Source organism: Capra hircus, chromosome 10 (genome assembly GCF_001704415.2).
Source record: "Capra hircus breed San Clemente chromosome 10, ASM170441v1, whole genome shotgun sequence".
NCBI classification, from domain to species: domain Eukaryota; kingdom Metazoa; phylum Chordata; class Mammalia; order Artiodactyla; family Bovidae; genus Capra; species Capra hircus.
In genome coordinates, this window is record NC_030817.1 from 83529125 (window position 1) to 83552568 (window position 23444).

General features: G+C 45.1%; 1 protein-coding gene across 1 annotated transcript; it reads left to right on the top strand.

Annotated features, from left to right (window-relative positions):
* LARP6 (La ribonucleoprotein domain family member 6) lies at nucleotides 530–23444 on the top strand. Its single transcript, XM_018053565.1, has 3 exons — nucleotides 530–822; nucleotides 16392–16602; nucleotides 21866–23444. The coding sequence occupies exons 1-3, from the start codon at nucleotides 623–625 to the stop codon at nucleotides 22931–22933; spliced, it is 1479 nt and encodes a 492-aa protein (XP_017909054.1). The 5' UTR covers nucleotides 530–622; the 3' UTR covers nucleotides 22934–23444.

A 23444-nucleotide genomic window follows, 5' to 3' on the forward strand; every position in this document is an offset into this window, starting at 1 on the left:
AGGTAAAGCTCAAGGTGTTAGTCTGTGAACCACACTCCGGGCACCACTGCACCGGAGCACCGCCAGAGCCAAGTCCCTGACTTCACAGGACGCACAGTGTAGGGTAGTTATGCCAAAGAGACCTAAGGTGGAGACTTCAGTCGTCTGTGCGAGGCAGACGGGGTGACGCGCAGCAAGCACAGCAGCCCCTTAAGCTCCTCTCTGTGCCTGCCACCCTCAGATTCACCCACAAACTGTGAAGTCAGATGTGCCGCGCCCCTCCCCTCCTCCGGGCAGCCTGGAAAGGAGCGGGCGGGAGGAGGGAGCCCCGGCACGTCCTCGCGGGCTTGGGCCGCGCCAGCCGCCGGCGCGCACAGTGAGGATCGGGGGTCTGCGGACCGGTCCCGGACAGCCCCCTGCGGGAGGACAGCAGAGGAGCGTGCCTCCCCCTGCGCGGCCCCGCCTGCGCGGGCGCACGGGGTGGCGGCTGCGGCGCGGGGCGGGGCGCCGCGACCCCCGTCCTTCCCCGGCCGAGCGCTCGCGCCGCCCCCGCCCCTCGTCGCATTAGCCGCCGCCCGGCTGGCTCGGCCTGTCGGCGGCGCCGGGATCCGGCCGCGCCGCAGTCCCGGCCGGCCCGCGAGCCATGGCCCAGCGCGGCGAGGAGACTCTGCCAGGGCCCGAGACCGCGGTGCAGATCCGCGTCGCCATCCAGGAGGCCGAGGACGTGGAGGAGCCGGAGGACGAGGAGGAGGGGGCGGAGGCGCGGGGCGCCGGGGACCCGGCTCGGTACCTCAGTCCGGGCTGGGGCAGCGCCAGCGAGGAGGAGCCGAGCCGCGGGCACAGGTAGGCGCGGCCCGGGCCCGGGTGGCAGCCGCCGACCCCGAGTCCTGGCCGAAGCCGAGCTGGGGGGCCACAACTCCGCGGGCACGGCGGGTCGTCGGCCCGGGACAGCGGAGTCGGAAGCGGCTCTGGGCGGCCGTCGGTGCCCGGGTCCGCATTCCGGGAATCCTACCAAGACTCCCGGGGCTGGCGGCGGGGATCTGAGGGGCCTGGACGTGGGCATGCTCTGGGACCCGGGGAACGTCCTTCCTGGCCAGCCTCGCCATCTTCTCTCCAGAGGAGACTCTGCTTGCCTGCTGAGTTCAACCAAAGACCCTCCAAAAAAGCTAACCCAGCCCAGCCTTCACTTCCGGAGCCGCCCCACCTCCCCAGGAGAGTGGTCCCACCTAGCCTTCACTGCCACCGTTGCCCTGTGTGCTTCTCAGTCCGAATGGGGCTGGGGGTGGGGGGTGGGCAGGCCAGGCAGAGTTGACACTTGCTGCTGGGAGATCCGAGGACAGTTGATTTCATGGTGTAGAGAGCTCACGTGCCCCGATTTGGGATCAGTTCAGGGCATGCTGCTTCATCCTGCCCTGCTGGGGGATTCCCGTTTTCATTCACCTTCTGCAGATTTCTAAGCTTGCATCATCATCTTGCTGCCGTGGCGTGGGGTTCCTGGGTGATGGATGGTCAGTCTAGCTCAAGAAACCACCTGTCTAACCTCCCCCCTGGGCCCTCATCTCTATTATCAGCCAGAGACCTTAGTTTTGTGTCCATTAACATCCAGGCCTTTCAGGACTGTGGTTTTTGTAACTGCTGTCGAAAGGAGATGCAGTGTGGAGCATCCATAGAAATGAGGGTAGGACAGTGCTAGAACTTGTAAATTCTGGGAAATTCCACGAGGCACTTCTTAAGAGCCCTCTTTCTTCAGGGACTCAGCACACACACTGAGCTGTCAGAGCTCTGCAGCATCATTCCCTGGCAGGCACATTTTTACTTCATTGGGAGAGTAATCAAGGGTTTAAGAATACAGGGGCCAGAACTATTCCCTTTCACAACCTGATGTTTTCCTAGTGGAAGAGATCTGGGTTTAAGGACTCAAGAGTTTCAGGGCTGTTCAGAGGTATTCTAGGAGGAAAGTCCAGCCCAGCTGTTTAGTGCAGGAAAGCTGGGCCATAGCAGATGACACAAGAGATAAGTACATAATATCAGTACTTAACTGTAAAGTCTGATTTAATCATTCGCTCGGCTCTGTCCTGAGTTGTTTTTTTTCCCCTATTTTTTTGATTGCAGCATGCGGGATCTTAGTTCCCTGAGCTGGGGTTGAACCTGGGCCCCCTGCTGTGAAAGTGCAGAGTCCTAACCACTGAACCACCACGGAAGTCCCCATGCTGAGTATTGAGAGTATAAAAATAATGAGTCACTGACATCTCACAGTCTTAAAAAGGCAGCTACCTAGTCAAAATCATTTCAGAGTTTGTGTCAAATAGCCCAGAGTGACTTATTCTGCTGCCTTTATTTGCCTATGACTGTGGCAAAGAGCTGTTACATATCCTGGGGACTGCATGTTGAGACTGTACCGTTAGCAGGGATCAAAGCGCTCCTTATTTCCCTAGGGAGCCCTAGGAAAACACGGGCCCTTCTTTCAGGGGGCAGGGGCTTCTTATCCTCACCCCTAACACTCTCCCTCCAGAGCCATCCTCTCTCCCAGCTCCAGGGGCTGGAGTGTCGTGGAGTATTCAGCCTGAACCCTCCTGCTGGCCGCTGGCATAGAGTTGCCCCCAGATGATCCCTGGGGCTCTTCAGGGTGGTGGAACTGACAGAGCCCAGCGGGCAAACACGAGAGCACAAGGAGAGTGCAGCCAAGAATAGGAACCACGCTGTCCCCTGTTTGGGCCAGCCTGGCACAGCAGCCGCCACTGCCCTTTATGAATACTTCTGGGCTACCAGAGCCTGCAGGAAAAAGCCCAGGTTCCTAAACCTGCTGGTTGAGGTAGGCATCCACCCACATCATCCCTTAACCCATTGCTTCCTTCCCTGCCTGTTTTCACAATTCCTGCTCCCCAGTGCTGAGCCCCTCCAGAGCCCTGAACACGGGGTGCTGTTTTGTGTCCATGTATCTTTGCACTCCCACCTCTGATCCCTCTGATTAATTTCTACTCACCTTAAAACTTTGCATCATCCCCACCATCCTCAGTCCCTACCCCAAAGCCGAGTTTATGTTCTCTTCTTTGTGTTGTTTAGCACTCTGTACACACCACAGTGCTAATTTTGTCCCCCTCTTAAGAATATGAGCTCCATGAATTCAGGAACCACATCAACCTTGTTATCACTGTATCCTTAGCTCCCCAGCACAGCACCTGGCACCTAGTGGGTCCTCGGTAAATATCTGTTGAATGAATGAGGGTCTCTCTCATCACAGTCACTGCAGGAAGTTGAGTTAGTTGTGTGTTTCTCCTCTTCTAGACAGTGAGGTCTTTGAATGTAGCAACTTTGTCTTAATCTTCTTCATATCCCCAATACCTACCCCAGTACCTGACTTATCCCTGGGGAACAGGGGAAAAATGGAATTAAGGAAAAATCTGTATAACCTCCAAATGTTCACTAGTCTTACCCCTCACCTTGCTTACTAAAAAAGTGTCTTTTCTCTTATTCTCACCTTTTTAACATAGAAAAATCAGACATAAATGTGAAAGAGAAGTAATGTGAGCATTTGTGTATCTACCATCTAAATTAAACAGTTGTTAGTATTTTGCCATATTTGTTTGATGGATATATAATGTGTGTGATTTTTCCCTAAACTATTTGGAAGTATGTTGTACACAAGATTTATCCCCTAAGTACTTCATTTTGTAGCTTTTAATAATGACATTTTCCTATAAAATCATGATACTGCTATTGCAACTAAGAAAATTAACCATTTTTGTTGTTATTCAGTCCCTCAGTCATGTCTGACTCTTTGAGACCCCATGGACTGCAGCATACCAGGCTTCCCTGTCCTTCCTGTCCTTCACTGTTTCCCGGTGCTTGCTCAAACTCATGTCCATTGAGTCGGTGATGCCATCCAACCATCTCATCCTCTGTCACCCACTTCTCCTCCTGCCCTTAATCTTTCCCAGCACCAGAATCTTTTCCACTGGGTTGGCCCTTTGCATCAGGTGGCCAAAGTATTGGAGCTTCAGCTTCATAACTACCCTAAATATAATCCCTAAAATAATCTGATAGCCAAGTTCCATATTCATGTTTTCCCTAATTGTCCCACATTACATTTTACAGCTGCTCCTTTCTTCTTCAAACCAGAACACAAGCCAGATCAAAACAGTCGCCTATTATCTCTCTTTAGAATCTTTTAATCTAGAGCATCTCCACTTTTTAAAATGGTTTCCTATTTTAGAAATAAGAGCCCAGGTGCCTTGATGACTGTTTCACTGTTTGAACTGATCTGGTTATGTTCTCATCCTCTAGCTTAACTTGCTCCTTTGTACCATGTGTTTCCCATGAGCTCAAGTTAGTGCTAAAGGATTGGTTAGATTCAGTTAAACATTTTGGCAAGAACAGCTTATGGGCATTACCATGAACTTGTCCTATGACCACAGGCAGCATCCAGCATTTGTGATGCTAAATGACTTCTTGATTAAGGTGATCCCTCCATTGTGATTAACAGCATCTGGGCTTCTTGTGAATTTTCTTTGACTTTTCACCTAATGGTGTTAGCATCCACTGATGATCGATGCTTACTTATTTGAGTCAGCTCATTGTAAATTACACATTGATGATTTTCTCATTTTATTATTCTTGGTACATTTATTAGCTGACATTCTTATGTAAAATAGAGCTCTCCCTGATCATCTGGGATTGAACAAGTGTTCCTCTTAAAGAGGCAAGCAGATGGGGAGGTGGGAGGGAGATTCAAGAGGGAGGAGACATATACTTATGGCTGATTCGTGTTGTTGTATGGCAGAAACCAGCACAACATTTTAAAGCAATTATCCTGCAATTAAAAAACAAACAAACAAGAAAAAGAGGCAAGCAGAAATGAGCACTTCCTTTCCTTTTCCCCCTCAGCTTATTTCCCCCCTCATTTATTTTATTTAAAGTTTATTTAAGTTTATTTTTCTTTTCTTCCAGTTTCATTGAGATATAATCGACTACAGCATTGTATAAGGTGTACAAAATAATGGTTTGACTTGCTTACATTGTGAAATGATTACCACAGTAAGTTTAGTGAATATCCATCATCTTATATAGATACAAAATTAAAGAAATAGAAAATAATTTTTCCTTGTGATGAGAACTCTTAGGCTTGACTTTCTTAACATGTTTCATATGTAACATAGAGCAGTGTTAATTATATTTATCATGTTGTACATTAGATCTCTCGTACTTATTTATCTTATAACTGGAAGTTTATTATCTTTTGACCACCTTCATCCAATTCCCCCTTCCCTCACCCGTCCTTTGCCCCTGGTAACCACAAGTCTAATTTCTTTTTCTGACTTTGTTAGCTTGTTTTTGAAGTATAATTAACCTCCAACACTATGTTATTCCCTGTTACACAGTGATTATAGTGATTCAATGCTTCTGAACATTTCAAAATGATCACCACTTAAGTCTAGTTATCATCTCTCACCAAACAAAAATATTACATAATTATTAACTATATTCCCCATGCTGGACATTTCATACCCGTGACTCATTTATTTTGCAGCTGAAAGTTTGTACCTCTTCATCTCCCTCACCCGTTTCTCTCCTTCTCTGCCTCCTCCCCTGCAGCCATCAGTTTGTTCTCTGAATCTGTTTTGTTCTGTTCTGTCTGTTCACTTGTTTTTTAGCTTCCACATATAAGTGAAATCATACAGTGTGTGTCGTTCTGTGTCTGACTTATTTCATTTAGCATAATACCCTCTAGTTCCATTCATGTTGCAAGTGAGAAGATTTTATTCTTTTTTTTTTAGTGATAGAACAATATTCTTCTGTGTGTGTGTATTCCTCATCTTCTTTATCTGTTCATCTGTTTATGGATACTTAGGTTGCTTCCATATCTTGGCTATTTTAAATTATGCTGTAGTGAACATAGAGGTGGATATATCTTTTATAATTAATATTTTCATTTTCTTCAAATAAATACTTACGAGTAGAATTGCTAGATCATATGGTAGTTCTATTTTTATTTTTTGAGGACTCTCATCTTGTTTTCCATAGTGGCTACACCAACTTACATTCCCGTCAATGGTGCATGAGGGTTTCTTTTTCTGCATATCCTTGCCAACACTTGTTATTTGTTGTCTTTTTGATAATAGCCATTATGACAGCTGTTAGGTAATATCTTATTGTAGTTTTGATTTGTATGTCCCTGTAGTGATGCTGAGCATTTTTTAATGTGCCTGTCGGCCATCTCTGTGTCTTCTTTGCTTTCTGATACTAGATATTCTAGGCTTAATTTATACTTTTGTCATGATATGTATCCATTTCCACAGGAATCTCTGTTTTTTCAAATACTAGGTGGGAGGTATTTGGAAACCAAGGCCTGGAATTAAAAGTGCTAATCTCTACTGGGGCATTATTACTTTCAAGTCCTTTCAATACAGCTAGGAAATATATTTTTAACAAATAAGATTATATTGATAACTCCAATTCAGATTTAACATTTCAGGGTTTTTGCTTTATTTCTTTTGTTTTTTTATACTGAAAATCTGATTCTTGATAACATAACATTTACTTATTTGCATTGTCTTGCAAGAAGAAATAAGAAAGCCTTCTTCAGCGATCAATGCAAAGAAATAGAGGAAAACAACAGAATGGGAAAGACTAGAGATCTTTTCAAAAAAAATTAGAGATACTAAGGGAACATTTCATGCAAAGATGGGCTCGATAAAGGACAGAAATGGTATGGACCTAACAGAAGCAGAAGATATTAAGAAGAGGTGGCAAGAATACACAGAAGAACTGTATAAAAAAGATCTTCATGACCAAGATAATCATGATGGTGTGATCACTCATCTAGAGCCAGACATCCTGGAATGTGAAGTCAAATGGGCCTTGGAAAGCATAGCTATGAACAAAGCTAGTGGAGCTGATGGAATTCCAGTTGAGCTGTTTCAAATCCTGAAAGATGATGCTGTGAAAGTGCTGCACTCAATATGCCAGCAAATTTGGAAAACTCATCAGTGGCCACAGGACTGGAAAAGGTCAGTTTTCATTCCAATCCCAAAGAAAGGCAATGCCAAAGAATGCTCAAACTATTGCACAGTTGCACTCATCTCACACGCTAGTAAAGTAATGCTCAAAATTCTCCAAGCCAGGCTTTAGCAATACGTGAACCATGAATTTCCTGATGTTCAAGCTGGTTTTAGAAAAGGCAGAGGAAGCAGAGATCAAATTGCCAATATCCGCTGGATCATCGAAAAAGCAAGAGAGTTGCAGAAAACCATCTATTTCTGCTTTATTGACTATGCCAAAGCCTTTGACTGTGTGGATCACAATAAACTGTGGAAAATTCTTCAAGAGATGGAAATACCAGACCACCTGACCTGCCTCTTGAGAAATCTGTATGCAGGTCAGGAAGCAACAGTTAGAACTGGGCATGGAACAACAGACTGGTTCCAAATAGGAAAAGGAGTATGTCAAGGCTGTATATTGTCACCCTGCTTATTTAACTTCTATGCAGAGTACATCATGAGAAACACTGGACTGGAAGAAGCACAAGCTGGAATCAAGATTGCCGGGAGAAATATCAATAACTTCAGATATGCAGATGACACCACCCTTATGGCAGAAAGTGAAGAGGAACTAAAAAGCCTCTTGATGAAAGTGAAAGAGGAGAGTGAAAAAGTTGGCCTAAAGCTCAACATTCAGAAAACTAAGATCGTAGCATCTGGTCTATCACTTTATGAGAAATAGATGGGGAAACAGTGGAAACAGTGGCAGACATTTTTGGAGGGGGGGCTCCAAAATCACTGCAGATGGTGACTGCAGCCATGAAATTAAAAGACGCTTACTCCTTGGAAAAAAAAGTTATGACCAACCTAGATAGTATATTCAAAAGCAGAGACATTACTTTGCCGACTAAGGTCCGTCTGGTCAAGGCTATGGTTTTTCCTGTGGTCATGTATGGATGTGAGAGTTGGACTGTGAAGAAGGCTGAGCGCTGAAGAATTGATGCTTTTGAACTGTGGTGTTGGAGAAGACTCTTGAGAGTCCCTTGGACTGCAAGGAGATCCAACTAGTCCATGTTGAAGGACATCAGCCCTGGGATTTCTTTGGAAGGAATGATGCTAAAGCTGAAACTCCAGTACTTTGGCCACCTCATGCAAAGAGTTGACTCATTAGAAAGACTCTGATGCTGGGAGGGATTGGGGGCAGGAGGAGAAGGGGATGACAGAGGATGAGATGGCTGGATGGCATCACTGACTTGATGGACGTGAGTCTGAGTGAACTCCAGGAGTTGGTGATGGACAGGGAGGCCTGGCGTGCTGTGATTCATGGGGTCGCAAAGAGTCGGACACGACTAAGCAACTGAACTGAACTGAACAGTATGTAAAAAGGATTTAAAATATAATACTAAATAGCAGTATGAATAATAAAACCACTGAGCATACTTGCCCTTCATTTAACAAACAAAAACGTCTAGGTTTCTTTCTCTGTGTGATGTTTCAGGGCCATTGCACAAGGCTCTTTTCCCTTGTTCTGGGTGATGTTAATAGAAGCTTTTATTAATGCCAATTGTGTGCCAAGGTTGTAACCATGTACCTTGTATACATTGTCTCTGCTCCACACCACAAACCATTATTTAGACATGGAGAGACATTCACTGGCTATACTTTTCCTAGGCCCTAGGAAATACGCCAGAACAGCACAGCAGAAGACAGGATTAGAGAGGAAGGAAGGTCCTGATCTCTGTAATAAATATGTAGGAACCCATGGGCCAGCCATACATAGCATGGAGCCTTTCCATCTCCAGTGGATCTTCCCAACCCAAGGATCAAACCCACATTGCAGGCAGATTCTTTACCATCTGAGCCCCCAGGGTTGTTCCTCCAAATAATTTACAAATATAATAAGTATTTCACCACTGGTCTGTGCGGCCCAGTTATCTGTTTAAAATGTATCCTTTATTTCTATGCTTTGTTTCCATTTCTAGCAGGTTTACAGTCATAATATAAGAACTCATCACCGCTCCCAATTTATAATGCTTTATTTAAAGCAAAACAATAACGTAAGCATAAAACTTCTTCACAGTGAAACCCACTAATGACATATTCACTAGGAACCATACTTTATCTCTAAAAGTATCCTGATAAGTGATTTGCCTATACAAAAACAATTCATCTTACCTTGGGGATGCTTTTTAAATTTCTGCTATGTTCAAGACTCTGGGTAGAATGAGAAAAATCAATATGAATCCTGCCATCCCAGAACTTAGAGCTCAGGACATTAATATATGCACACAAGTAGCTCTAATACAAGTAGACACAAGTACTTGAAGAAGTTGAAATTGTTTTCTTCCTGGGAGAGTTGTATTTGAGATGGATCTTGATGTGTGGCTAGGATTCAGAGAGAGAGGGGTATTCAAGGAGATAGGAGCTGCATGCACAAAGGCTTAGAGTCCAGAAAGCTTGTGCTACTTACAGGGAACTATAAGTCTTTTATTTGCTTCAAAAGATCTGCATGAAAGTAGACAGAAGTAAATTTGGAAGCTGGCTATAGCCAGATTCTAAGTGCATCTGAATAAAGAGCTAAGGATTTGTGCTCTTATTTAATAAGAAATATAAAAATTATTAGTATTAATGCAGAGCAGTGGTATTTTATACCTGGTCTTGAAAACATATAATAAAACACAAAATGAAGAGACTGTAGCCCAAAAGACAACAGGAGGTGGCGGGAGCCTAGAAAGGCTGTTGTAGGCAACTGTGCAGAGGATACAACAGTAAAAAGGGATGCTGATATCTGAGAGGTAATTGAAATTCTTCCTTTAGAACCGTTGCCCAGTCTCTCTGCTTGTCAGTGAGAGATAGCAAGCAACCTGCCCTTTACTTCCCAGGGAAAAAGGAACCGGATAATTTTCTAAAGGAATTGAATGAACTACGTGGTGATCTAGGGCTGCTAAGATAGAGCTGGCACCTGTTATAAGGCTCCTACTTAATGATTCCCTTCCTGCTCACTCCGAAGCAAAGTCTGCCATTTGGCATGCCCCAGCCACATATGTAGAGCCAGCTACGGAAGAAAAGTAACAGGAGTGTACAGCAAGAGGAGTCTCACATCTCAGGCCTTCATTCTTCAAAATGAATGGCTATGGAACCATAGTTCCATACTCCTTATATATGGACTTCTTTCCAAGGTGTACAGTATGGAAAGGAAGAAAAAGGAGTCATTTTAGCGTGGAGTCACCTGACAAATGCTTATGTCAACCAGGTGATCAGGGTCAGCATCCACAATAATCAGTCATGCTGATAGTATGTACCATGTGATGTGATAAGAATGGAAATTTACATCTGTGGTCCTCTTCCCAAAAGCTCATGTCCCCAGTCCAAGCATGAGAAAAATATCAGACAAATCTGAATTGAGGGACATTCTACAATATACCTGACCAATACTCCTCAACATTGTCAAGGACATCAAAAGTGAGGAAAGTCTGAGAAAGTGTCATAGCCAAGAGAAAAGAGTCACAGTCATTAAATGTAGCATGGGATGAAATCTTGAAACAGAAAAAGGATATCCGGTAAAAACTAAGGAAATTTGAATAAAGTATGGACTTTAATTATAATGTATCAATACTAGTTCATTAATGGTACCATACTAATGCAAGATAATAATGGGAGAATTCTGGTGTTGGATATATGGGAATTCTATGCTATTTTCACCAGTTTTCTAAATTCTAATCTAAAACTATTCTAAAATAAGTTAATTTAGAAAACCTCTTTAAAAGAAAAAGATGACTTGTATACCTGTCATGTGAAGGAAATCAATGACATGAAAATTAAATGGAAAAACTGACTCCAGAGGATATAGAGGCAACACTGTTGAAACAAAGGAAACTTAAAAATGACATATACTCCAGTTAGTGCCCTGAGAGAATTTAAGATATGTATCCATGAAACAGCAACAGGACCGTGTGTGAAATAGATAGTGAATGGGAAGCTGCTGTATAGCACAGACAGCTCCGCTCGGTGCTCTGAGATGACCTGCAAGGGTGAGTTGGGGAGAGGGTGGGAGGGAAACCCCAAGAGGGAGGGGAATATGTTTACATATGGCTGGTTCACCTTGTTCTACAGCAGAAACCAGCACAACACTGTAAAGCAGTTATACTCCAATTTAAAAAAGAGAAATAAGACATACGTGTAAAAACAGGATGCTCTTCAAAAGGAACAGCCTGAAGAAATAAAAAACATTTTTTAAGACTAAATAATTACTGAAATTTTAAAATTCATTGGAAAAGGTTAGAAAATAATGTCAAAGAAATCTCTTAGCATGTCTTTGATATACATTCAAAGACAAAATATGAGCGAAAATAATAGATGTGGAGGATGAACCCAAGTAGCCAACTAACAGTATTTTAAGAAAAGAAGTGTAATCTTAGCAAATGCCTTCTCCCTGTGGTGACCAGTGTTTTATGTAGTCAAAATATTAATAGTAACCTACAACTGGTTGACTTTTAAGTGTTTACTGACTATAGACAAAGCATGAAATAGTAGTTGTGGAAGAGACAGTAAATATTAAGAACCATGACGCTAGGAAATAAAGGCACATCTGATAAAATTTGGGAAGTTGGAAATGTAAGAAGAGATGAAGGAAAAGGAGAGATGATAATGTGCACATTGTATGTTATGAGGAATTGAGAAATAGTTTTTAATGTTGGTGGAATAAGAAACAGAATTTTAAGTATATTATTTAAAAACACAGGGAAGGCTAATAGAAAAAAACAAAAATAGCATAAAATTTGACCCCCTGAAATCCTTATTTTGTATCATAGGACGTGAATAGAGAACTTTGGAAATTGCCGAGTGGTATGTAGGGCTGTGAGCTTTGAGAACTGTAAGCAGCTCTTTAGAAATTAAACGGTTGAACACAGGTTGCATCTAGGAAGGAGTGAAGTGGGAGATTGTTGCTTTCTCTCCAGGTTCTCTACTATTTTGATTTTTTCTATATATATGTATTACTTTAATTTTAAGAATTATTTTTTATAAACTATTAATAGGGTCCAAAGGAAAAGTAATGAGAACAGTTGGAATGAAAAAGAGAGAACAGATGGGAGACACTGCAGAATAAAATCAACGCTTGATAATGACTCAATCTGGGGGCAAAAGAGAAGGCTGAAAAATGCATTTTAGGTTTTGAGTCTAAGCACAGAGAAGAGAGTATAGGGAAAGTGGGACAATTTGGGAGGGAAGATACGTGGTTACTACAGGATCGTTGCACAATGATTAAAAAGTTGCCAGTGTTTGTATATAAAGACTATAAACTTCTTTAATGTTTGTGAAGGATACATGGTCTTTTGTGTTCAAAGGCTGTCACAAGAACCAGGAAATAGTGCAGCAGGTTCCCATATTTAAACTAGGCCTTCCTGCTCTTCCTTGATTCCCCTTGGGAGACGCACAGTTGCTCCTGACAGCACCCATGCCGAGGGAGGGGTCCTCTGAGTACAAGCAGCTCACCTCTGCACTCATACAGGGATTTGTTTTATCGCCTCCCAGTACTGCCCACCTGCTCTGGGTTACTTGCTCACCAGGTGCCAATAACCCAGGAGTCCCTCCCAACACATTATGGATTATTTACTGAGAGACTGTGTGAAAATAAGATGAGCTGCCCATGTAGAATGTCTCCTGGTGAGCAGGCCTCGGCTCAGTCCTACCTGAGGCTGAGTTCTGCAGAAGGTGACAGTTTGATTCTGGGTATATTGATACTGAAGCAATATCAGCCTATCCACATGGAAACATCTGGCCGGCAGTTGGGAATTGAGGAGTGGACTTGAGTGAGAGCAGGATGGAGGGGTGGGAGGAGAGGCAGAGACGAATCAGATGACCCAACTAGCAGCTGAAGTGTGGAGATCGCCAGGGGATAAAGAACCAAGGAAAGATTCTTGGGGAATACCTGCATTTAGAAACGGGAGGAGAAAGATAAACCTGAAAGGGCAGTCAAATGGGGAGAAAAACTAGAAAAGGACAACTCATATAATATAAGTCCGGAGGAAGACTGTCAAGAAGAAGGTGACCAACTGTGTCCCATCCCATAGCTGGGGGCGGGAGACTAAGATGGAGAAAAGGCACCCGGATAGAGCAAATGAATTTTGCTCTATGGTGGATGTCCAGACATGCAGATAAGCTTGAGGAAGGCCTGGGCAATCTGACTGGATGAATTTTGTTTTCTCAGTCAAGTTGGAGGTAGAATCATCTGCAGAGAATAAAGTCTTCCCATGGGAATAGTGACCTTGGGAGGAATGGGAAGATCTAGCATAGGCACTGAGGAAACGGAGAAGGTGCATCACCTTCCTTCCATTCTGTTTTTGTTTGCTGTGTTTTATTTGATTAGTGATAGCATCAGCTGCTCTGGTTTGGGAGTAGGACTTCTTGGTCTGTGAGTCCTTTCGGTGGTCTGGTCACCTCTGATATTAGCCATTTGTCATAACTTTGGTCATTTTGCTCATACCCCTGAGTCCACCCAGAACTCCTCGCTGGTCATTATCACACACATCACCACGTTTCCTGCTGCTTATTGTCACTCTTGCCAGCTGGGCCTAGAATTTCCTATGCATTTGTAGTTATTTTACCTGGTATATTCAACCTCTAATTTAACTATTGTCTAGGGCATAAACTTTCTCTAAAATGAAAATTTATCTTTCCAGCTTGCATTACCTTTTTCATTTCTTTGTCCCACTGATACTTTTCCTGTGGCATGTTTTGAAGACCTCTTTTCTCAGTGTTGTTTACTATCCTAGTATTTGGCTGTAAGTAGGAGAAAACCCAACTAACAAGTGAATTAAACAGAATTTTATCTTTCTCTTATAATAATAGTTCTGCAAGTAGTTAGTTATATCAGTTGGTTCAGTAACTTGGTAATGTCAGAAAACCAATAATGAAAATAAACCAGACCAAGCTGATTCTCTTGGCCTTTTCCTTATGGTAGGAAAATTGCTGCTATTGCTCCAACCATTACATCCACACTCAAAACAGATAAAAGGGGAAGGAACAAGGCCAAGAGATGTTCACTGGTATGTTATTAGCCATAACATGACAAATGGCTGCCATGTGTAAGAGAGACGGGAAAGTGAGCATTTAGTTTTTATAGCCTCCATAGTACCGGAGGGTAAGTGAGAAAGAGTTTGCTGTTAAATGTCAGGTGAGTCAGACTGGTGTCTGCCCCAGGTGCCCTTTAGGACTTCTGAAATATTCAGCTTATCTGCTTAAGTTGCACTTGACCTGTTGTCTCTAATGGGCTGCCTTAGTGTATGCTCCTAGTTTATCATCACATTTTTAAAAAGCCTTTCTAAAAAACATACTCTTAAAGTTGGTCTCTCTGTTTTTTTTTTACCCTTTACAAAGGTACACATTTGTCTTGTGACATCAGTAAGGTATTTTAAAAAACCACTTCCAAACTATCTACAGGCTAATAAATAAAACACTTTGTTTTTCAAATCAACCAATGTCTGGTATTTAAGCTGAATATAATTTCTGAATTTGAAAAATTAAGATAGATTTATTTAGTGTTTTCCTCTCCTGCCAGAATGTTTGACTTTTGGTCTTATTTTGACTCTTACACAGTTCCTTTTCTTTTTAAGGTTGTGAGCCAGTGAAAATTTTGCTGAACTTGAAGGACTTACGTGTATGAATCTTTTTTGACTATCAACTGTCACCTTCATAGATTCTTTTACTTTACGAGCCCCATTTTCAATTGGTTGATTATTTATTTGAACTCTCTAAGCCCTTTTGGAGAAGGAAATGGCAACCCACTCCAGTATTCTTGCCTGGAAAATCCCATGGACAGAGGAACCTTGCAGGCTACAGTCCACGGGGTCACAAAGAGTCGGGCACGACTGAGCAACTGAGCACGCATGTACCCACTCAGCCCTTTGGGGAGCCTGGCAAGTTCTCCCAACACACTGGAAGCGCCTTGAGTGCTTTAGAAAGACTAGGATGATTTGGGGGATTAGGCATGTCCCTCCATCCCAAGAGATGCTCTCTCTGCTCAGAACATGTTGACAGAAGTCCTGGGTCTGATGGTTAATGTTACTAGACATCAAGCTGCCACAAAGGAGAGCAGTTCTTTTTCTTTTCTCTGGAAGTGATTTTTAACCAATCCTTTGTATTGAATTACAAATACAGTGTTTATATAATATATAATTTGGTAATTAAATATACAAAAGAGAACTCACTTTTGATAACTTCTAATAATGGTGTCAACTATGATATGGATAACCAGAAATTCCTTAAAATATTACAAAGATTTTGTAGTCTCTTCATGAAATATTGGCCTTCTTAAAAAAGCTTTGCCCCAATACTTCTTTGCCTAGTCCTCCTCTCCTAATATTCTGGGAGAGAGGGAGAGGAAGTGTGTCCAGGTGGAGATGCTGGGGAAGGGGATTCATTTAGAGGGGCCCCAGTGAATGAGATTGTTTCCAGATTCCATGCAGTGTCCCAACAAAATATGGAAGGTATCATCTGAGCTGACTTTGGAGACAGAAAATTTGAGTTTTAATCCTTTATCTGGCACTTACGAATGAATAAATGAATGTATCACTTACTGAGCTGTCAGGGTATTCATAGATATTTCCACAAATTAATTAATCTTCGTACAATCCTATCAAGAAAGTGATCATCGTGAATCCCAATTTACAGCTATTAAGTACTGAGGTGTGGCAGTGGAGTTCCTTGCCTGAGTTGACTCAGCTAATAAATGTTGGTGTCAGGATTCAAACTCAGGCAGCCTAACTCTAGAACCCCAGGGCTCTTAGTCACTCTGCTAAACAGTCTTGTAGAAATAGGAATTTGGGGGTAGAGTGGGGAGGGAAGAATAAGGAGGGTGTATGAAAAGCATGCTGTCAACGGCAGAGCAACATAAATGTTAATAGACGGTTAAACAAAAACTTGATTTCTTAGCTAGTTAGGGGCAAACTATCCCCTTGTGGCCCTGTGATTCTCACCTCTGAGGAGTCCAGTTCAGATATGAGCCATTATAGTTTCCTGCAGCCGCTCTAACCAAGAGCCACAAACTGTGTGGCTTACAACAGCAGAAGTGTATTGCTTCAGAGTTCTGGAGGCTGGCAGTCCAAGGTCAAGGTGTCAGCGGGGGCTCGCTACCTCTTGAGGTGCTGGGAAGGGTCTGTGCAGGCCTGTCCCCTAACTTGTGGTGGTTTGCTGGCGATCTTAGACGCTCTGCGACCTCTGCCTTCATTCATCCCCACATGGTATTCTCCCTGCTCTGTGGGTGGAATAGGGCCCACCCCCCAGCTCTAGTATGATCTCATCCTTTCATTACATTTGCAAGACGTTTTTCCCAAATATCACCAAACTCTGACATATCGGGGGTTGAGACTTCCACGTAGGAAACTTGGGGAGATTAGAGTTCAACCCCTAACATTTCATGTCCCTTTCTGGTCTCAGTGGTGCCACGACGAGCGGGGGCGAGAATGAGCGTGATGACCTGGAGCAGGAGTGGCAGCCCCCGGACGAGGAGTTAATCAAGAAGCTGGTGGACCAGATCGAATTCTACTTTTCTGATGAAAACCTGGAGAAAGACGCCTTCCTGCTCAAGCACGTGAGGAGGAACAAGCTGGGATATGTGAGTGTCAAGCTGCTCACCTCCTTCAAAAAGGTGAGGCTTCATTCTCAGAAGCTGCTCTGAGGATTTCAGGGGTGCTGTGGGTTGTGGTTCTAAATATTTTTTACCCCCTTGAAACCTGATAACTAACAACTTTTTATTTCCTCTGAGCCCTGAAAAAGAGGGAAAAAAATGATCAAGAGAAGGGATTTAGGATCATTATTAAGAATGTCCTCCCAGAAACGACCCTGGTGGTCCAGTGGTTAAGAATCTGCCTTCCATTACAGGGGACAGAGGTTCAATTCCCGGTTGGGGAACTCAGATCCCACTCGCCATTGGGCAACTATGCCTGTGCTCTGCAACTAAGATCCTACACAACCAAATAAATAAATGAAAAGAATGTCCTCCTACACTATTGAAAGGGTCCTGGGTACTGAGACAAATCCCAGCTGGTAGCAGTTATGACATGACATTCCTTGTTCTTAGCAAAGTTCAAGGACTCTTGCTGGGCAAGTGGGTGGCTGGGAGGATGCTTTGCCAGGACAGGGGGGCTCAGAGGCCTTGGGAGACCCCTACCAGGCCTTGTTGTTGTTCAGTCTCTAAGTTTGTCTGACTCTTTGCAACCCTGTGGACTGCAGCATGCCAGGCTTCCCTGTCCTTCACTGTCTCCTGGAGGTTGCACAAGTTCATATCCATTGAGTCGGTGATGCTATCTAACCATCTCATCCTCTGCCGCCCCCTTCACCTTTTGCCTTCAATCTTTCCCAGCATCAGGGGCTTTTCCAATGACTTGCCTCTTCGCATCAGGTGGCCAAAGTATTGGAGCTTCAGCTACCAAGCCTAGAAATGTATAAAATCTAAGCTTTTCATTTGTGGAATTGAGTAAATAAGAGGTTCAGGGAGCTCTGGGAGATGGGCCTTCTCCAAGACTCCAGCCACCTTTGCTGTGTAATGCCAACATCCTCATCTATTTCTCTGCTGTATAGATCCAGCAACTGGGTTGTGCCTTTCCTACTTGTTGATGAGTTGACAGGCCAGTTTGAGTAAGAACTTGGTGTCTCCCTTGGGGGAAGTTTATTTACTAGAATGGAAAAGCCCGTGTGGCCTGTTGCATAACGAGATGTGTAACGAGTGAGTCCCAGCCTGTGTTGCTAGTGTACTTGGTTAGAGAGCCCTGGAGGGGGCTTTCCTCCCAGAGTTCTTCTCTGCCTTGCCTGTTAGAATTCTCTGCCCTCTTCTCTTGATCTCTTTCCTTTATTCATTCACCAAATGTATTTATTCTATATGCTGAGTGCTGTGTTAGGCATAGGATATACCAAATGAATATGGCATTCTCCATGCCCTGGCAAAGTCCAGTCAGAGAGAGAGACCAGTGAAGGATCACAGTATGACCATCAATAGATCACATCAAGAGATCGCCATCAGTGTAGTCACAATAGACCATGAACCTGCAACAGAAAGAACAAAGTACTGTTTGGAGCTAAGTGATCAGAACAGCTAACCCTGCGTGAAAGATTGAGAAGCCTTCCCAGAATTGGTGACATTGAAATAGGATCTTGGAGGATGAGTAGGAGTTTTCAAGGTATTGGAGAAGGGAAGGGGCATTTCAGGCTATGAAGGAAAGCCTACTCTGCCTCCTCACAGTACTTCTGCCGCCAGATGTGAAGGAGATTTCCCCACACTAAGCAGTTCTGCGACACCAGCTGGATCTCCTGTGGTCTGACTCAGTTCTGGCACCATCTACCTGGAGGTGGCATCAGGTCCCACAGGTTAAGGATTCTGCACCCCTCTTCAGGTGCCAATCACAAGTAGCACATCCCCAGAATCCACAACTTCTGTCCAGCCCAGCTACAAATCAGAGTTTCTGATGACCCTTTGGCTTTGATTATTTGCTACAACAGCTCACAGAACTTAGGAAAAAGCTTAATTACATTTACCAGTTTATTAAAGAATAAGGTAAAGGGTACAGATGAACCTTCAGATGCAGAGACACATAGGGCAGGGTCTGGGAGGGTCCTGAGTGTAGGAGTTTCTGCCCCCATGGAATGGGGCTATGACACCCTCCTGGTAGGTTGGATGTGTTCATCAGCCTAGAATCTCTCCAAACCTTGCGCGTTTGGACTTTTTATTGGGCCTTCATCAAGTCGTCACAATCAATTATAACTGCAGTTCCTGCCCCTCTCCCCTCTCTGGAGAATGGCAGGCTGGGCTGCAAGTTCCAAGCTTCGGAACATGACTGGTCTTTCTGGTGACCAGCCCCGCCCCATCCAAGAGCCCACCCAGAGTCACCTTATTAGAACAAAAGATGCTCCTGTGCTCCTGTGGTTGGTTAGTCACTGAGTCACTTCCACCCCTTTTGGGACCCGGTGGACTGTAGCCAGGCTCCTCTATCCATGGGATTTCCCAGGCAAGAACACTGGAGTGGGTTGCCATTTCCTTCTCCAGGGGATCTTCCTGACCCAGGGATCGAACCCAAGTCTCCTGCATTGCAGGTGGATTATTTACCACTGAATCCTCTGGGAAGCTGCTTCTTGTGCTCTTATCACTCAGAAAGTTACGAAGGTCTCAGGAACTCAGTGCTAGTACCAGGGATGAAGACCAGATAAATATATTCCTTAGTATAAATCACAGTATCACACATGTCCAGAAAACAGTGAGCAAGCCCTCACATGGAAGGTGTTTGTGGGGGACCCCAAAATGGAGCAACCAGTGGACTCATCCTGTACCTTCCTTTTTTTTCCTCCACGGAGACTCTTAAAGTGAGCCTAATTTTGTTTCATGCTTCCCACGTAGCTCAGTCAGTAAAGAATCTGCCTGCAATGCAGAAGACGTGTGTTCAATTCCTGGGTTGGGTAGATACCCTGGAGAAGGACCTGGCTCCCCACTCCAGTATTCTTGCCAGGAGAATCCCAGAGATAGAGGACCCTGGCAGGCTACAGTCCATGGGGTCGCAAGAGTCGGACACAACTTAGCGATGCACTTGACTTGTATTTTGTTTCACTTTTAAGCTTCTACTTAACTGAATCTGTTTAGGAGAGTTCTCCTCTGTTGAAAACTGGCTGCAGAATAGACACAGACTCCCCAACACCTCCAAAATAACATCAAGGACCTTTTTCATTCTAAAAGATTTCCTGCTAATCATAATAGGAAGCATATATGACAAAGGTAGGGGCTTCCCACAGAGAAGGCAGTGGCACCCTGCTCCAGTACTCTCGCCTGGCAAATCCCATGGACGGAGGAGCCTGGTAGGCTGTAGTCCATGGGGTCACTAAGGGTCAGACACGACTGAGTGACTTCACTTTCACTTTTCACTTTCATGCATTGGAGAAGGAAATGGCAACCCACTCCAGTGTTCTTGCCTGGAGAATCCCAGGGATGGGGGAGCCTGGTGGGCTGCCGTCTGTGGGGTCACACACAGTCGGACACGACTGAAGCGACTTAGCAGCAGCAGCAGAGGCTTCCCAGGTGGCACTAGTGGTAAAGAACCCATCTGCCAGTGCAGGAGACGTAAGAAATGCAGATTCGATCCCTGGGTCAGAAAGATCCCTTGGAGGAGGGCATGGCAACCCACTCCAGTGTTTTTGTCTGGAGAATCGCATGGACAGAGGAGCCTGGTAGGCTATGGTCCATAGGGTCGCAAAGAGTCAGACGTGACTGAAGCAACTTAACGTGCACATGCATTACAAAGGTAACTAACGGCAATCACAGAATTTTAAGAAGTCTTACCAAGCTCTAGTAATTGTACAAGGATGGCAGCTGCCTGGTTCCTCTTCCCAGATTGTACCTGGACGTTCCTTCTCCAGGCTCACAGACCCAGGCTTGGGATGCTCGGTCCTAACGGAGGTTTTCTAGTGGCCCTGACTCCTGGCTTTCACCAGCAGGTGCTGGGTCCTGCTTCTCTCTGGATTGGGCATGGTCTTCCAGCAGCTTCTGCAGCCCTCTAAGGCCAGGTTGCCCTCGCCTCCCCCAACACTCCTTGCCTGGTCTTCCCCTCCTCTCCTGAGTGCTCCCTCCCTGACCAGCAACAGACAAGGCTCCCCTGTGTCTCACCCCCACAGAGCCACTGTGTGGGTGTCCCATGCCCCAGAACTGTCCCTGGGTCATTTTCTTCACATTTTCTGGGTCCCTCGTTGACGCTGTCCACCTGAAGTCCAACCCTTTGCCTGGATCTGCTTCTCTCTGCCCTTGGTTCGTGCCACCGTGGTCAGCCCTGAGTCTGTTTGTAGGTGACTGGTGATTCCCGAACCCCAAGCCCCAGTCTGGGCCGTTTCACCCAGAGGCCACAGGACAGTGGACAGTACCCTCTCCACAGGAGCTTGGCAGCACCAGTTCCCACACCTGCCCTGTCTGGGAGCCCTCCCTTCTTCGTTACGGGAAGTTTCTGTTTGAGTCAGGGTGCCTCTGCCCACTCTCTGCACTGGCTCAGGTTACCCACCCCACCCACCTCCGCTGGTTCTTTGGGATGACTCATTCTCCATGGCATTCCCTTTACCGGAAGTGGGCCTCTTGAAAATTACTGTTTTACAGTATAAATATAGCTTCCCTGGGCTGTAGCATTGATACACACAATTTCCACTAAAAGAAGAGGAGTGAGGGACTGTTTCTTCATTCTCCTTGATACCCAAGTAGGATTTAATTCCTCGTCAAAACAGCCCACATCGTTTTCAGGAGATACTGAAAGATCTTTTGACACCTTCTGTGTATTAACTGCAGAAATACCACTTCAGAGAAGGATTCAACTGTTAAAATCTCCAGATGCTGTCAAAATGGTAGCATGTAATATTTAAAATATGGATACCACATAATATTTATCAAATACTCTGTGAGCTGGACACTGCCCTAAGTTTTATATAAATGTGTATCTGGGTGTAGATATGTATATATTTCTCTATTCATTTAATTCTTATGACAGTTCTATGAGGTAGGCAATATTAATATCTCCATTTTACAAATGAGAAAGTTGAGGTACTGAGAGACTGAATAAGTCTTCAGGTCTTACTGCCAGCCAGAGATGGACCTTGGAATTTCGTATCCAATAGAGTTGTTTTGGATTTAACCTCGCCACTTACACAGAATAGAATATTTCCATCACCTCAGAAAGATCTGTTGGACATGACTGCTCTAAACCATACTGTCTTGTTCATAATTATAGAAAGCGTGTGCGTTCACTCACTAGGTTTTTGAGTGCCTGCACACACCAGGTGTGATTCCAGATCCTGGTGTTACCGGGGTAAGGAAAGGAGGGAGGGAGATTATAGAGGGCGCCAGGAGGACAAGGACGATAGGCACCATTTCCGATCTCCTCTGTGTTCTTCAGGTGAAACACCTTACCCGGGACTGGAGGACCACAGCTCACGCCTTAAAGTACTCAGTGACCCTGGAGTTGAACGAGGACCACCGGAAGGTGAGGAGGACCACCCCTGTCCCACTCTTCCCCAACGAGAACCTCCCCAGCAAGATGCTCCTGGTCTATGACCTCTACCTGTCCCCCAAGCTGTGGGCCCTGGCCACCCCCCAGAAGAATGGAAGGGTTCAGGAGAAGGTGATGGAACACTTGCTCAAGCTCTTCGGGACCTTTGGAGTCATCTCATCAGTGCGAATCCTCAAACCAGGGCGAGAGCTGCCCCCTGATATCCGCAGGATCAGCAACCGGTACAGCCAAGTGGGGACCCAAGAGTGTGCCATTGTAGAGTTCGAGGAGGTGGAAGCAGCCATCAAAGCCCACGAGTTCATGATCACAGAGTCTCAGGGCAGGGAAAGCATGAAAGCTGTCCTGATTGGCATGAAGCCACCCAAAAAGAAACCATCCAAAGAGAAGAACCAGGACGAAGAACCCACCTCGAGCATCCACCTGAGCAAGTCCCTCAACAGGAGAGTCGAGGAGCTGCAGTACGTGGGGGACGAGTCTTCCGCCAACAGCTCCTCCGACCCTGAGAGCAATCCAGCATCCCCTATGGCTGGCCGGCGACATGCCGTTGCCAACAAGCTCAGCCCTTCCAGCCACCAGAATCTCTTTCTGAGCCCCAATGCCTCCCCGTGCTCAAGTCCTTGGAGCAGCCCCTTGGCTCAGCGCAAAGGGGTCTCCAGAAAATCCCCACTGGCCGAAGAAGGGAGGCCGAACACAAGCGCTAGTCCTGAGATCATCCGCAAGTGCACGGACTATTCCTCGGACAGCAGCGTCACTCCCTCTGGCAGCCCCTGGGTTCGGAGGCGCCGTCAAGCCGAGATGGGGCCGCAGGAGAAGAGCCCCCGAGCGAGTCCCCTGCTGTCTCGGAAGATGCAGACTGCAGATGGGCTACCTGTGGGGGTACTGAGGTTGCCCAGAGGCCCGGACAATACCAGAGGGTTCCATGGTGGACACGAGAGGAGCAGGGCCTGTGTATAAATACCTTCTAATTTTAATACCAGCTCCACTGAGCATCGCCTTTGTTTTCAAGGTTCTGACAAATACCTGGCATGACATTGAATGAAATTAATATCCCCTTGGAAAGATTTTGTATACCTGTAGACCTCTTAATTTATATATTTGTAATATATATAAATTGCCTGGTATGCTCTGGTTTTAAGACTATCTTCTAGTTCAGAATACCCATTCCTCCCAGCATGACCATTATTTTGAATATGCCCAACTTGTGTGAATGGCTCTGCAGGGCTCTGGTACAGAGGCTGCCCAGAGAGGGCCTGGCAGTGGGTCTATTCTTCAGGGCAGGATTCTTCTCTCCAGTGACTGAGCTGTCCTCAGTTGGCCATGCAAGGGCTTCCTGAATGCCCAAAGGAGTTCTGTTGTACAACAGCAACTAATTAAGCCAGTAGCATGGTGTTTTATATGACCAAATGTATGTTTCCTGTCAAGTGAATAAATAATAAAACACCTAACTGGGAGTGCTGGCTCTGAA

Excerpts from the sequence above, each read along its gene's own strand:
- LARP6 (XM_018053565.1), top strand. The coding sequence starts at position 623 with ATGGCCCAGCGCGGCGAGGAGACTCTGCCAGGGCCCGAGACCGCGGTG. Across the intron at positions 823-16,391 it reads GAGCCGAGCCGCGGGCACAG|TGGTGCCACGACGAGCGGGG; the intron begins GTAGGCGCGGCC and ends TTCTGGTCTCAG. Across the intron at positions 16,603-21,865 it reads TGCTCACCTCCTTCAAAAAG|GTGAAACACCTTACCCGGGA; the intron begins GTGAGGCTTCAT and ends TGTGTTCTTCAG.